The sequence below is a fragment of the Fundulus heteroclitus genome, unplaced genomic scaffold, assembly GCF_011125445.2.
Source record: "Fundulus heteroclitus isolate FHET01 unplaced genomic scaffold, MU-UCD_Fhet_4.1 scaffold_52, whole genome shotgun sequence".
Taxonomy (NCBI): domain Eukaryota; kingdom Metazoa; phylum Chordata; class Actinopteri; order Cyprinodontiformes; family Fundulidae; genus Fundulus; species Fundulus heteroclitus.
In genome coordinates, this window is record NW_023396945.1 from 642755 (window position 1) to 658080 (window position 15326).

General features: G+C 38.6%; 1 protein-coding gene across 3 annotated transcripts in view; it reads left to right on the forward strand.

Annotated features, from left to right (window-relative positions):
* Nucleotides 1–15326, forward strand: part of plxnb2b (plexin b2b) — a 167425-nt gene that overhangs the window by 142433 nt on the left and 9666 nt on the right. For all 3 annotated transcript variants that reach the window (XM_012864140.3, XM_036132505.1, XM_036132504.1), the window contains exons 22-30: nucleotides 782–918; nucleotides 1087–1187; nucleotides 1540–1769; nucleotides 4362–4543; nucleotides 7743–7809; nucleotides 9669–9815; nucleotides 10930–11086; nucleotides 12882–12982; nucleotides 15152–15236. In XM_012864140.3, coding sequence (XP_012719594.2) covers nucleotides 782–918; nucleotides 1087–1187; nucleotides 1540–1769; nucleotides 4362–4543; nucleotides 7743–7809; nucleotides 9669–9815; nucleotides 10930–11086; nucleotides 12882–12982; nucleotides 15152–15236 — 1207 coding nt within the window. The remainder of the gene's footprint in view (nucleotides 1–781; nucleotides 919–1086; nucleotides 1188–1539; nucleotides 1770–4361; nucleotides 4544–7742; nucleotides 7810–9668; nucleotides 9816–10929; nucleotides 11087–12881; nucleotides 12983–15151; nucleotides 15237–15326) is intronic.

Sequence of the window (15326 nt, forward strand, 5' to 3'; positions counted from 1 at the left end):
GTGCTCAATTCTCTTAGAAGTGCAGAAAAATGAAAATATGAGGATACACCCTTTGTTTATTGACACTGGCAGCCAGGAGAGAATTAAACAACTTTTATAATCAAATAGGCTACTTCAGTGCACCAGTTACATGAACTAATGCATTTAACGGCACACAATAATTATGTTTAATCGTATATTCAAATCTATGGATGTTTATTGATGATCTTGTTGTACAAAGTGTAAAGAAAATGCTTAATTCAACAACGTTAACAATCCCTGCCATACTATCAGTTTTAGGGGTTTAAATCATCAATTAGAGAGGATAATTTTAACAATAAATCATAACTCTCATCACTATACTTTTGGTCTCTGCTTTGCAATAAACAGCGAGATAATTTTTTTTATCCTCAGTCTGTAGCACAAACTGCCTGTGCTGGCTTTTAACAGACTGTTCATGATTTTCACAAAACAGCAGTTTTGAGTTACTGCAGTTAAATTTAGGACAAATTAACTTCAGTTGTCAAAATAACAATGACATTATTGTCAACATGATCATAGAAGATAATATATTTTAATTTATGTGATCGTTTCGATTACATACATTTCTTTGCAGGTCAATAAAACCTTATGTAGAACACAGATGCGTTTTTGCTTATGTGAAGCCGACGTTTGCACTTGCTCATCAGCACATCACTAAAACCGTTTTCAGCTGAAAAAGGCCTAGAGTCACATTGATGTATTTGCAAGTTGCTGTTTTTGCTGCTATAGGTTGTAAGTTTCCCCACTCTATTATCCACAGATCAAGTTTGGAAAAGGACAGTGGGTGGTCGGCTCGGTGCAGTATGAAAAGAAGAACGATTTGTCGCTCTACATAATCATCCCCGCAGTTATTGTGCCCATGCTGCTCATCATCATCATTTCTGTCTACTGCTACAGGTGAATTACTGTCATGTACTATAATACCATAGCGGCTATTCAAACTATTTCTGATTTAAATAAAAATCTGAATTTCAAAAAGGCAGCTGTAAAGCGTAGTTGAAATGTTTTATTTTGCCGGATTTTCTATCCAGTTCCATCTTGTCTTTGCTTTTGGTATCTGCTCAGGAGAAAGAGTCAACAGGCAGAAAGAGAATATGAGAAAGTTAAGCACCAGCTGGAGAACCTGGAGGAGAGCGTGAGAGACCGCTGCAAGAAGGAATTCACAGGTAACAGGAACCAGCTGCTAATGCTCAGCAGTGTTAATAATGTCTGATAAAGAGTAATGTGCTTCATAGCTGTGATTGCATTTATTATTTGCACTGTAATTAATTCAATTCTCCCACTTAATGTTCTTCTGTCATCAATATGTGAAGCTGTTTGGCAAAATCGTTTTTTTTTTTTTTTTTTTTTTTTTTTAAAGCAATCGTTTAATGTGGAATTGATTTTTCTCTGGAAATGTTTTCTGTTCTCTGTCTCTAACAACGTAGTTTAGGGAGATCAACACTGCACTAAGGAAAAAGAAATAAAATGGCTTGAACATGGCTTGAAGATGATTCTCTTTTGTTGTTTTTCACTCAGACCTGATGATTGAAATGGAAGACCACACAAATGAACTGAGCGAGGGACGGATCCCCTTCCTGGACTATAAAACCTACACAGACAGGGTCTTCTTCCTGCCTTCTAAAGACGGAGCCAACGATGTGATGATCACAGGCAAGCTGGATATCCCAGAGGCTCGAAGGGCAACGAGGACACAGGCGCTCAACCAGTTCTCCAATCTTTTGAACTCCAAGACGTTTCTCATTAATGTAATTATACTATACATTAACTTTCAAATAGTCTAGAGTGGTTGCTTTAACACTTTAACGCCAACACTAGAAGGTAGCTCGACAAGTGGATTGCCATCTGGGAGTTGGCCATATTCCCTGGCTCTCCACCTAGGTGTCTTTTCCAGACAGCCTATGTTCACACTAATGACAACATGATAATCTCAGATCAAGATTTTTATCCTGGTAAACATGTAACTTGCTGATATTGAGACTTTACGTCTTAATAATGTGTAGGAGTTCCACCCTTGTCAGTCTTTATCCAGCAATTTATGATGCAATCGTGCTATCAGCACCCTCAATCTGCACCATGCACTTTATAATGCTGCCTTTGCTTTTGACTGTAGTCTGTATTTTTGTGTTTATTGCCAATATTTTACCTGCTAAACGACCACGGATGAAGATTAAAAGTCCACATTTCAGTCAGCCTTTTACTCATTTTCAGGTATCTGCCTGTCAATTTCTAGGGACAGACAGTGATAATAGCCCCCCCATGTCAGCACCAACTTAGAGCCACCACAACAGGAGACGCGTATTTATAATACGGCTGTTTATGCGCAGACAGCTGCAGGAACGCTCACCATTTGTTCCTGTGACAGTGTTCATTTGAAAGGTCGCTTCCCAGCATTTATTTCTTGTATTACTTAAAGGGTATATAACTTTTTTCTTTTCAATTCTGTTCTGGCTTAAAGCTCCCGAGCATTATTTACAATTCCATGTTTGAAGCCAAGAAATATGGAAAAGAGTGTAAAAGAAAGAAGTGAGCAAAACACAAACCTAGATAAAAGTTGTCAAAGAGGGTTGATGTTACCTACAGCACACTAAACTTGGCCATCAATCCATAACACAATGACCTCCGCCCCAAGATAAAATGATTATTGAGTCTTCAGTAGGGCTGGACAATTAATCGCATTTGCAATCTAATTGCAATAAAAGAAAAAAAAAAAAATTCAAATCGTAACTACGTAATTACGCAACAATTAATGGATGAAGCACGTAATTTAGGTGGTGGTAATATATTTAATGCTATGTTCTCAGCAAAGCATTAAGTACCGGTCAAACATTTTAATACATAGACCTGTTTGTTGGTTGCACTTTTGGTTCAACAAGGATTGATGTTGAGCTCGATTAAAAGCTGTTCTCTTGAATAATGATATTCTGATGAATACATTTCTTGTTTTAAGTAGTCCTTGTTTACAAACATCTTTATCTACAGGCCATTTTTGTTGCTTGTTGTTAATACAGAGAAAAGTCCGAATTAAATCGCAAATGCAATTATGGTTGAAAAATATCCCAGTTTTGATTTTTGGCAAAATCGTACAGCCCTAGTCTACAGATTGACGGTGAGATCAAAACGATCTTGGCACGAAATCTAGACAGATGTTGTCTGCGATAAGCAGTTTGGGATTTAAAGTGCACTCTGGGTAAGCGCATACTCCATGTATTTCACCACAATGGTGAATTAGCTCCAGCAGCTAATATTCCTGGGTGAACATGCAGGAGGGACGTTTGGAGAGAGAAGTTATTGACTGAACTTGTTGTCCTCATCTCTCTCCCCGCTGGGTTGTTTCTTTCCCTGGGGTAAAAGTTACAGTTGTTTCATAATCCCATGCCAAAAAGGGTAATAAACAGAGAGAGTTTTTGATGACTGAAGAGAAATCCATCCTCTTCACCTATTTACAGTATCTTCATGAATTTCCTTCATGCTTCCTGCATTGGAGGATCTTTGGGAAAAGTAAACAAGCTCAGCTGACCCAATGAGCAGCCACACGTCTTTTTAACATATTCGCATCAAAATTGTAATTTGTATCAAGAAAACAAGGTTTTCTCTTTATGATAGGGCAGCCATTTTCTGTCCATATGGTAGTATTATTTACAAAAAAACAATATAAAGGCTTGTGTTTTTTGTTCAGTTCTTTCCATATTTATGTGTTCTTTCTTGAATCTTGTGAATCGTTGCTTTTTTTAATCAAATATGTTTTAATAGACAAATCTAGAAGTATAAATATAAATAAGTATTACCCATAACTATCTTTTTGTGCCATGATATGTCTTCATATTGTAGTGAAGAGGACTAGCCAAACTTTGATTTGTATGTGTAGATTCTATCTTAATAGACAACTTAAAATATTTTAGGATTTACAGAAAATGTATTGAAAATCCACCTTAACCACTGTCAGTATATCACAAGAATCTATTTAAAAGTCTGGCTACCAGGCCTGTCGTGTTCTAGATGGAGGTATAGCATCAGAATAGCAGAAGACTGAGCAGAGGGAGATGTGTGAAGCCTCCTATTAATCCAATATTGCTGGCACAGAAACAGCCTCTGAGGTGTTAACAGTGTGTGGGGGGGATCCTTCTCCCACTAATTGGGATCATTTCTAAGCCACAATGTTTTACAGGGCAGAACTAAAATTACCTTGATGATTATAATTTTTTACCAGCATTAGTCATTTGATAATTTAAAAGCGTATTATGTTGGATTTGCTTCAGTGTGTGTGAGCTTCATCATGATGATTAATTCACCCCATCTTGTGCCTGTGTCTGCGCGATCCTTCCTGTTTTTTGTTGTAGTTCATCCGCACCTTAGAGCGCAGCCATGACTTCAATGCTAGAGCCAAAGTGTACTTTGCCTCCCTGCTCACTGTGGCCCTGCATGGGAAGCTGGAATACTACACGGATGTCATGAGGACACTGCTGCTGGAGATGATGGAGGAGTATGTTCACAGTAAGAACCCCAAGCTGATGCTGCGCAGGTGAGTGCAAAGAAATGTGACGCTCCTTCTCTGCAGAGATCGGCATGCTTTTCATCTTAGAAATTTGGTGCAGCTGAGAGATCACTGGAATTATGTGACTTGAAGGCTGACTTTTGAATTTGTGCTATCAGCAGATCAAGTTTCATATGCCGGGCAAATAATTTTCCCTTTGACTAAATGGTTTGCCACCACATTTATACAGTATTTTCAAAAGGCGAACTGCAATGAGTTTTATGAGCAGTGTCTGCTCTTCTTTTTTGCCACCTGAAGGGAATGTTTCCCCTCTATGATCAGAACAATAGTTATGGTGGGTTTTTTTTTTTTTTATGAAATTTTCACACAAACTTTTTAATTTCAAGATTAGTCAAACTTTTTCACAGATTGTTAAATGTCTTTGCACTGGGGCTCTATAAGGAGTCTCTCCATTTCTAGACTTTGGCACTGATCTTTCAGCCAGTCGAGGCAGACTGGAAATCGGCTCAAGATGGAGCGGACTGTTTCATTTTATTGCCATATTTTCTGTTGAATCCTGCACTGACTACTGTCGTCCTCTGTGAAGGAGCCAGGCTGCAGCTCAATCTATTCCAGTCCTCCTCCTTCTGTTCTTCCTTCTGTTTTTCTTTTTCCTCCTTGGCGCCTACTACAGTCACTGCAGATGATTGTTGTCCATCTTTAACATCCTTAATAACATTTTTTAAAATTATTTCTGATCAGTGTGACAGTCATAAAACATGCATACAATCTGCAAATAACATTCAGCTTTTACTAAGAGTTACTTTAAATATTTAATCAAAATAATTATGTGTAATTGAAACTGTTTGAAAATAGTCTTATACACAGTGCTGGCTAGAAATTTACTTTACAGTCAGCATGGATCAAAAGAGTCTGATATGGGTTCTCAGTCATTCAGGACACAACAGTACAATGTGCTTAGGTAGAAGGCGACAGGACTTGTCGTGTTTCTAGATGTATCGGCTCTCGTTCAAAAGGCTTCTTCAGTTCTGAACATGGCTGGAACTAACAGGCTTTCTAAATTGTGTTCAGAACAATCACACTAATGGAGACATTAAAGTTACTAATAGGGCAATTAAGGCAGGTGAGTCACTCTCCCTACCCTCTATTCAGTTCAATGTTTGACTTGTTGCTTGACGATCCAAAAAGAACAAATCAGCCATTCAGTTGTTGACTTGAGGTGAAGTTAAAGAATTTGGTGGTCGTCCTTATTGTTCCAGCCTCATTGTGCAATGAACCGGTACCACTGGCATCAAAAGAGGACCTCAGCGTTATATTTCCACTACCATGCTTGACATGGTAATGGGTTCTTAGACTTAAAATCTTTACCTTGACTCGTCTAAACCTAATTCTTGTCCCTGTGGCTAAGCAGCTAAATCTGAATCTCCATTGATTGTAACATCAACAAGGCATTTGACACAACTCCAAATTTAATTTGCGCATCAAAGCGTTGTTTTGTGAGCAGTGTTTCTTTCCTAGTTAGCCCCCTCTCACTCCCTTTTCATGTTAAATTAACATTACTGTCAACAGTCACGCCGATCAACTTGAGCCATTTAAGGTTTTTGGATTGATCTTGAACATATTAACAAAATTGTTTTATCTGAGAGCGACAGTTCAGCTCAAATGTTTGAAACCTGGAGGTAAATATTTGTCCTAGAAGGATAAAGTGTCCAAATTTACTTTAAAACTGGGTTTGCAAGACTTGCATTAAGCTTCCTGATGGGCCTCCCCAAAGCCCTGACTCTAGTGCAATTGCCATTTTGAGAACTCTGATTAATTGCTGGGTCTGGGCCATTAAACCAACTAATTTAAAATAGCTTTACCCTTTACTGATGTGAGGAATGGGCCAATATCCAACCAGATCCTCTGTAACTTTCTAAAGGACATTTAACTAAATAATATTTTGATTGTAGGTCAATACTAAGGCCTGTAAGTGTTATTTTGATGCTTTGCAGATTAGAAAAAAATACACAATAAATACAAACCTGTGCACATCCTTCTTACTTTTGAATTTCATTAAAGTTCCTAATTCTGCAATCAGTCTACCCTCGAACAAGAATGATTAAAAATCCAAATTAATATGACACACATGCCTGCCATGATTTGATGTAACCCTGGGACCGCCACTGTCTGATTTCCACTACAATGTAGGCAAAATATTATTACAATAACTTTTTTTATTTCTAAGATATCCCCAAATGCTAATTCATTTAATGATTTTGACTATGAATGGTTAATAATCTACCTCGTTCATTCACTTTGCTGATTTCATCAGTCTTTTATCATTTACCTACATTATTGTTTGAGAAAAAAAAGTTAAACCTGAATTTAGGTCAATCTTTTGTTTGTTTGTTTGTATGCTGTAATGATGACATCAGTGCAAATCATCTCGTGATTACACTCCAGCCGCTCATCACCTCTGAGACGGGGTTATGTGATCTGAACTATTTGCTGTGCCGAGGCAGGCTGTGACTAGCTGTAAGCAGCAAGCACACATCCTAATTATTCCCCAGTGGAGAAGCTCATTATGTTGATTATGCCATTGTACAAACACAGACCCCCCCCCCCCCCCATCCATACACGAGACATCTAATTAGGTATGCCACAAGTTAACAATGGGTGTCACCAGCCCGTCAAGTAACCGCTGACACGAGAGTTTGATTAAAATATCTTGACGCTGATTAGCTGTTCAGAAAACATTGAAGTGTTTCAGCAGTTTCAGGAGCACATAATGGAGATGTTTACTGTTCCATTTTATTTATCCTTAATGTTGCTTTCAGCCTTGATGTATGTTGTTTACTTACAGTGAGTACACAGACCCAAAACTGACGTTACATGCAAATAATCCATATGCGAATAAAATAATTTAGTGAGTGTCTGTCCATGAAATTTCTACTTTGATCATCCTTCCATTCCTATTTATTCACTAATTTGTCCATCCATCTGGCTATGGAGCCATCCATCTATTTGTCTGTCGATCCATCCCTCCACCCATCTGTCCATCCTTTCCTCCATATTTCCATTTCTCCAACTGTGTATGCATCCACGAGTCATCCATCCATACATGCACCATGTATTTGTCGGTCTGTCCATTGATTTATCTGTCCCATCCGTGCATTTAAAATGAAAACAGAAACTGCTAATAACTTTTTACATTTAAAAACATTATGCCTCATCTGTTGCTCAGGTCAGAGACGGTGGTGGAAAGGATGCTTTGTAACTGGATGTCCATCTGCCTTTACCAATTTTTGAAGGTAACAAGAGATTTATATTTGGCATCTTGAAATGTATTAAATCAGTCTGATGACTGGAGAGGCGAAGGTAGATTAATTATGTTTTGCATCATCAGAAAAAAAAGCCTAGTAGTAAAAATGAACTTTCAGTCACTCATCTGCAGCTCGACAAGAGCAACACAGCCATAAATTAGCATTGCCTGCTGTAATATGAGCAGGGAGATGGAGAAAAATTCACTACAACTAATGTGTGCTCATCGAATTAGGCAAGGATCTGAGGTTACGTCTTTTCAAGACCTAAAGTGAAGGTTTCTATATTTAAAATTAACATAAGCAACTATGATTAACATAGAATATACAGTGATTTTGATTAAAAATGAAATGTGCTCCTATACATTATGATAAATTGAAATGGTTTTTAAATAAAATCAGAACATATAAAACAGAAGCTCGTTAAAATAAGGGACTCAATCTTGTCCACTGTAGATTTTGTTACTTTAGGTTTACATCGTCGGTAAATAGTTATCAGCACCATACAAGAGATTAATTTTCACATTTAATAAAACATTTAATAAAGCTTTCAGATACTCTTCACAATAAAAGCTAAAATATTGGTGAGAGAAGATTATTGCATATATAATGTAATGTCATCAATTGCCTTATTAGCCTAATTAGACTAATGACAAAAACAGGATTGTTAGCCGTTTAAAAAGAAAACTTATAAATAAAAAGGTAAATAAAAAGCCATGTCTTTCATATTGTAAATGAAGGCTCTAAATTAGTAACAGAACAAAACCAGTGACAAAAAATATATCACTCTTTAAAATAAAACCTTAAATGTTTAGGTTGGTTCTCTATCACTAATTGAATCGAACCGGTGATGAAAGCATTCTTAGCTATTTTAAAATAAAGCTCATACATATCCTTCAAGGTTAATCCTTAGTATTTCATAGGTTAGAATGTTGCAAATGTTCGGGCTTATTTATCGAACTAAGCTCATGACTCAAAGGAATCATATTAACCTTTCAAAATAAAGCGCTTACGTTCCCTTCCACAGTAAAGCCTCAATATTTCACAGAACGTACTTTTGTAATATTGTACCCTACATTACAAGTTCAACTAAACCAGTGATGTAAAAATATTTCTATTCCTTTAAAATAAAAACTGTGCATAAGCTTTAAAAGGAAAATTCAGATTATTGGAAAACTAGGTTCCACATTACAAATGGACCTAAACAATTCTTCAAAAGGTGATTCTGTTAGTTTTTCAAAATAAAGCCCCAAGATACTTTTAATAATTAAAGTTATCCTTTTTTATGTTTGAGCTTAGTAGGAGTGTACAGTCCAGATTCCTAGTGAGCTTTTAAAAATAAAAGGTTGAAGCATTTTCTAGTTTGTTTTTCTAGTAGTTTTAGTTTTTGTGTGGATGTTGTAAATTTCTCTCGTGCACTGCAAAAACGGACCTAGAAATAAGTAAAATGTTCTTTAAAATTAGTGTATTTGTCCTTGATTTGAGCAGGTAAATAAGATGATTTGCCAATGGAATAAGATGTTTGCACTTAAAATAGGAACAATTCATCTTCATCACCTTATTTCAAGTGCAGTATATCTAATTATCTTATTTTAGGGGTCAAAATACTCATTCCATTGGCAGATAATATTATTTACCTGCTCAAATCAAGGATAAATACACTAAATTTAAGAACATTTTACTTATTTTTAGATCCGTTTTTGCAGTGTGAGCTGTTTATGATAACGGTTAACTCCCTGATATGTTCAAAGAAAGCTCCTTAAATGTCTTTCTGTTTAACTGTGTGTGTGTGTGTGTGTGTGTGTGTGTGTGTGTGTGTGTGTGTGTGTGTAATCATGTGTGGGTACTAGGACACTGCAGGCGAGCCCTTATACAAGCTGTTCCGAGCCATCAAGCACCAGATTGAAAAGGGGCCTGTGGACGCCAGAGTTAAGAAAGCCAAGTACACACTCAACGACACAGGCCTGTTGGGCGACGATGTGGAGTACTCTGTCCTGGTGAGATGAACACACACACACACACACACACACACACACACGCACACATTTCTGCATCCGTATTCAGAAACTTTGTCACAAAGACCGCGCAGACTGCTTTCTGATTACACAGTGTTTTGTGCATGATGGGCTACAGAAACGTGCGCACACTCACATGCTCTGTGTGTGGTGTTGCCATGGTAGCCAAACACAGGAAGGAATCTTAAGGCAACCGCCGCTTTTATGTGACATCCATTTCCAGTTGTCAGTGTTTTCAGGCTAAAGAAAAAAGTCACCTCCGACTCATTTCAGTATAGCGGTAAAACATACGGTTTAGGTGAGCACAGTACAAGTCAGGACGAGAATGGAGTACAAGCCCCCTCGGCAACCCTTGCTCGACCTTGCCACCTGCACGTGCTCTGCATCCATTTGGGCAGCTTTCAGGAGTCAGGGAAAAGGCTGAACCTTTCATTTTAGCATTGTGTTTCAATAATGGAAGCTAATCTGGGCACAGCTGTTTTCTGTTAAAGTCAGCATAAACAAAGAGGCCCATGGGTAATGGCGTTGTCGAGGACAATTATCAAATTAGGCTGAATTACACGTCTCCTGTAGTGATGGATTGCCTTCTGTGATTAGATTTCACGGAGAGGGGGTAAAGCGCAACTTGCTGGGCTTCTCAGGAAGATGCTGGACGATCTGTCTTTGAAATCTTTACTACTGGCTTAAAGTCAGAGCTTCTTCTCAATATTCACTTCAAATGCACATCAATTTGTAAGCCTTGTTTGCCGATGTCCACTGCGTGGTCAGTTGTCTCTAATAGCTGGCTGAGTATAGTAGGTGAGGCGGGCGAGGGTTCTCATCTGCTGAGCCTTGGTCATTAGCCAGCCCAGGTGACAAGAGTCATGTCAGGTGTCAGCGCGGCATGTGTGTGTTAGTCTGTGCTTTGAAATGCCCAGTTGCCATAACAGCAGCATCCCAATGCAGCTCGGAATAGGCGCGGGGGCGGCTGGCTGCTCCGGCCGCTCTGGCCATGTGTACATTTTGCTGCATGCTTTTAATTTGCAGGACTCCATGGTGGTGCGTGTGCTGTCGCCAACTCCATAACGATGTGTAAATCCGTGTGTTTGCTTGACAGACCTTGCAGGTGCTCGTTCAAGGCGAGGGTCCAGATGTGACACCCGTCAAGGTGCTGAGCTGTGACACCATCTCGCAGGTGAAGGAGAAGATCCTAGAGCAGGTCTACAGAAACCTACCTTACTCCCAGAGGCCCAAGGTTGACAGTGTCACTCTGGGTGGGTATAGAACAGACACTAATGAGTACTTTAATACAGTGCCTTGCAAAAGTATTCATACCTCTTGAACCTATTCACATTTGTCACGTTAAACCATTTTATTCAGACTTTTTTCTGCTTGACCAACACACAGTAGCATATAACTGTGAAGAAGAAAAAAAATCATGATTTAAAAAATCCGAAAAATGTTGCATATATTTGTAATCAGCCCCCTTTACTCTGATTTACTAAATAAATTACAATACAGACATCTGCCTTCATGGATCACCTGTTCAATAAAGAGAATCACGCGTTGTTTGTTAGAAACATTAATGAACGAACAGTATCATGAAGATCAAGGAACACAGCAGAGAGGTTGGTTGGGGAGAGAGCTGTGGGTTTAAGGTTAAAGAAGAGCTTGGTTTTAAAACATTATCCAGAGCTTTGAACAACTCAGCGAGCATATTTTAGGCTTGTCGAGGAGATAATAGTCAGAGAAACGCCCAAGACGCCCATGGTAACTCTGGAGGAGCAGCTGGGAGAAAGTGCTCTGTTTGAATTAAACAGAAATTAGACTTCAAAAAGCCAACTCTGCACTTCAACCTGAATACAGAATACCTGTGGTGACAGCAAGATGGTGGCTGCATCATGCTGTGGGGAGGCTTTTCTTCAACTGCTACAGGGAACCTGGTCTGAGTTTTTGGAAAGATACAGAAAAATCAAGATTTTTTTTACCCCTTTTTTTTCAAGGTTGCAAAACATTTGAAATGGGGGTGACAATCAAAAGGCAATTGTGTAATTTAGATCAAAGCAAAGCAGAATGGTCCAAGCCTAAATTTTAATGAGAATTGTGACAGAATTTGAATATTGCTGTTAAGGCTATTTACATCCAGTCTAACTAAACCTATACTAATTTACAAAATAAAAATTAGAGGTAAATTTTGCAAAGTTGGTGGAGAGTGAAATGGTAACTAATGGGGCCTGAATACTTGCTGAATGCATGCCACTCTTTTGACATTTGTAGTTGTAAAAAAAAAAAAAAGTCCTTTTCCTTCTGCTTAGCAATCACCTGCTGCTTTGAAATGCCTTCAAGTTTGAGGCTGTGACGTTACACTGATTGAAAGTGTTTTAAGGGAATTTGAATACTTTTGCAAGGCACTTCAAATGAGTGTTTGTGAGATTATTTAAATCAGAAATACTTTATTAAAGTTGGCCATTTTTAATAAATTATATGTTTATTTGTCAGATCTGTTCCTCTCTGAAAAATCTAAAAAGGAAACTTTATTTTGATGGTGTGTTTTGTCAGCAACATGAAAGATTTCATTCATTCTTTAACAAAACGTTGCTCACTACTGTAGACAGAAACATTGAGGATAGACTTAAAAGGCTAAAGCTCAACAAATATTGCCTAGCATCAAAGCCTTTCACATTACACTGTAGATCTTATCTCATTCTACATTTTAGATGGAGAGCCATCGTTGTTCATTATGAATAAAAAGATGGCCCCCCCTTATATCTGCCGACTTGTAAACGAATCATCCAGAACATCACGGCTGTTGTCAAGTCTGCAGTGATGCAGAAAATGTTAGTGTGCAAAACACACATTTTAATTAAATCTAAATTATTCATAAAAGAGTGATGTCTTTTCTTCACCCTCCCAACCTCCTCAAGTGTGTCTTTAAAACCCCTGCAGAAAGCTGAGTGCCTGACGTGAATAACTTAACTAATTTAAACTTGCGTAATTACCACAAGAAAAGCATACGTCTCTGCTCGTTTTACTAAATTTATCCGTATACCTTCCATTCTACGCTGACAGAGTGGCGTCCCGGCTCAACGGGTCAGATCCTGTCTGATCTGGACCTGACCTCCCAGAAAGAAGGCAGATGGAAACGCATCAACACTCTGGCCCACTACAATGTGAGTACCGGCAAAATATTCTGGCATAATTCTAAATACTGTAGCTTAACCATCACTGCTGCAAAAAGCTTTGGATTTGATAAGGAAGCAGGGAGATGAATAGATAAATGTGGGAGTGTAGACGCGAATGGGGCCCAACATTTTCGCTCCATCTCAGTCAGTCAGTCTGAGGCGCATATTGGAGCGATTTGCATGAAATCTGTCTGCAGCAGATTTTCTGACCTGAATACATTAGCACACATTGAGTTATTGTTTGTTCTTATCACAAAACTGCCAAAGGTTTGAATTTTACACCATTTATCGCTGTTGCATTAACATGTGGAAGTAAAAAATTACATCTGTTCTTCAATTCAGATCTGTCAGATCGAATTTGAATTATTTAGGGTAAAACAAATCTGTATACCTACTAGCTAAATAGTTTCAAAATCTCCATACCCGGTTGAATGATGACACACAACACATCGCCCGTGCCTCTTTACCATATATTAGGTCTGTCAAGTCACTTTTGAGGGAGAAAGAATTTTCATAATAAGGGTAAAGGGATTATTCATCACAAGGACATTCCTCTTCACTCCTGTTTATGACCCCCGCGTAGCCTTCTGTTATAAATTTAATGTCAAAATTCTTGAATATGATCCTACACATGTATTCAGAAATATATGCTGGATTTTAATGCCTTAAAACAAGAAGGAAATCACTGGCATGTTCTGGATATAAATAATGGCTGCTAAAATAATGTGTGTGTAATATTAGTTTTTTAGTTTAGGCAGCTATGAGTTTATTTTCCCCGTGATGTATGTTGATTTAAAGCTACCTGGCTGATTAACTAGCCAAGATATTTTTATTCAACGTTTTTTCCTCCCTTCTTGGTCTCCTCTAATCAACTTTGTAATACACTAGACCTTTCCCAGCCACTCCCAGCTGGCCCGTATTGGTTCACAACTGAATGTCACTAAATCTTCTTGCCACTGTATTGATTGTGAGAAAATAAAGGTCGCTCAGTAATATCCCCTACTTGCCCAGCTTTTCAACTACTTAAATCCTGATCTTTCCAAGCAGCTTGGCCTCCTTTGATCCTACCTGCCTCTCAGTTGTTCCTAGGCCTCAGCCTAACTGCCATGGATTCATCGCCTCTGTGAGGGTGCTGCTAATCACTGTATAGGTGCAGTCAATAATGGGGTGTGCCACAGAAACTGGCCTCTAAATATCACAGATAAGACACACTGTCCATGTCTGCTCGGTCTCATTGATTGGAAATAAATTCTGGGGCAAAGAAACAGGATGAACAAACAGCTGAAATACAGCGAAGGGCAAGCCTTGTTACAACTACAAACTACAAATGATTTAGTTAAGAGTTTATGTGACAGACCAACCTAAAGTAAACCAAAAATTGCTAAAAGGGAGGAAAATTATGTTTTTTATATTGCACAATAAAAAATTGGGAAATGTGCTGAACTTTAGTATAAAATCCAGTGCAATCAGTCGCCTTTACAATTCACCTAATTAGTTACTAAAGTCTGCTTGTGTGTATTTTATTCTCAGTGTCCTAAACATCTCACAGAGAATTTAACCCTACCAGGACATGGCTGTCCACCTAAACTATAATCAGAGGCCAATCTACAGCACCCCCCCCCCGCCCCCCCCCCAACCCCCTGTAACCCTGGAGGAGTTGCACCTGGCCACAACTCAAGTGGAAGAATCTGTCGACAGTAAAACTGTTAGTCTTGAACTCCACAGATCTGACTTTAGTGGAAATGTGTCTAGAAAAGCAACTGCCTAAACAAAGCCATTGATGTCTTTTACCAAAAGACGTGTAGGGGACACAGAAAACATCCGAAGGAATCTTTGGTCTACATGCAACACTGTGTGGTGGAAAACATGCATATAGCACTGTAAACTGAGCACACCATTAGCCTGATCAAACAAAGTGTTGAAAGCATCATGCTCTCCCGAGGATTTTCCTGAGCAGGGACAGGGATTCAGAAGGGCAGAACATAAATACGTGTCATGTTACAAATGTATCCTATTCATTTAAAAAAGCTATTTAAAAAGCTGACATAATATCCTAGTAAAATGTATGGAAGTGTGTTGGCCGGGTTTGAATGCTGTTACAAACCACTGTGCTTCCCAAATTCAAGGGATCTATTTTCTGACCTCTGTGCTTTGTAGGTACGCGATAATGCCACGTTAGTTTTATCCCGAGTGCTTCACACGCAGCAGAACTACGACCAGAACCAAGAGAACCACGAAGAGCGTAAGTGTGCCACAGCACACATGATACACACATGCTAGTTCAAACCAACGGAGCAAGTGCCGCATGTCTTTGAGATATAATACATTTGTG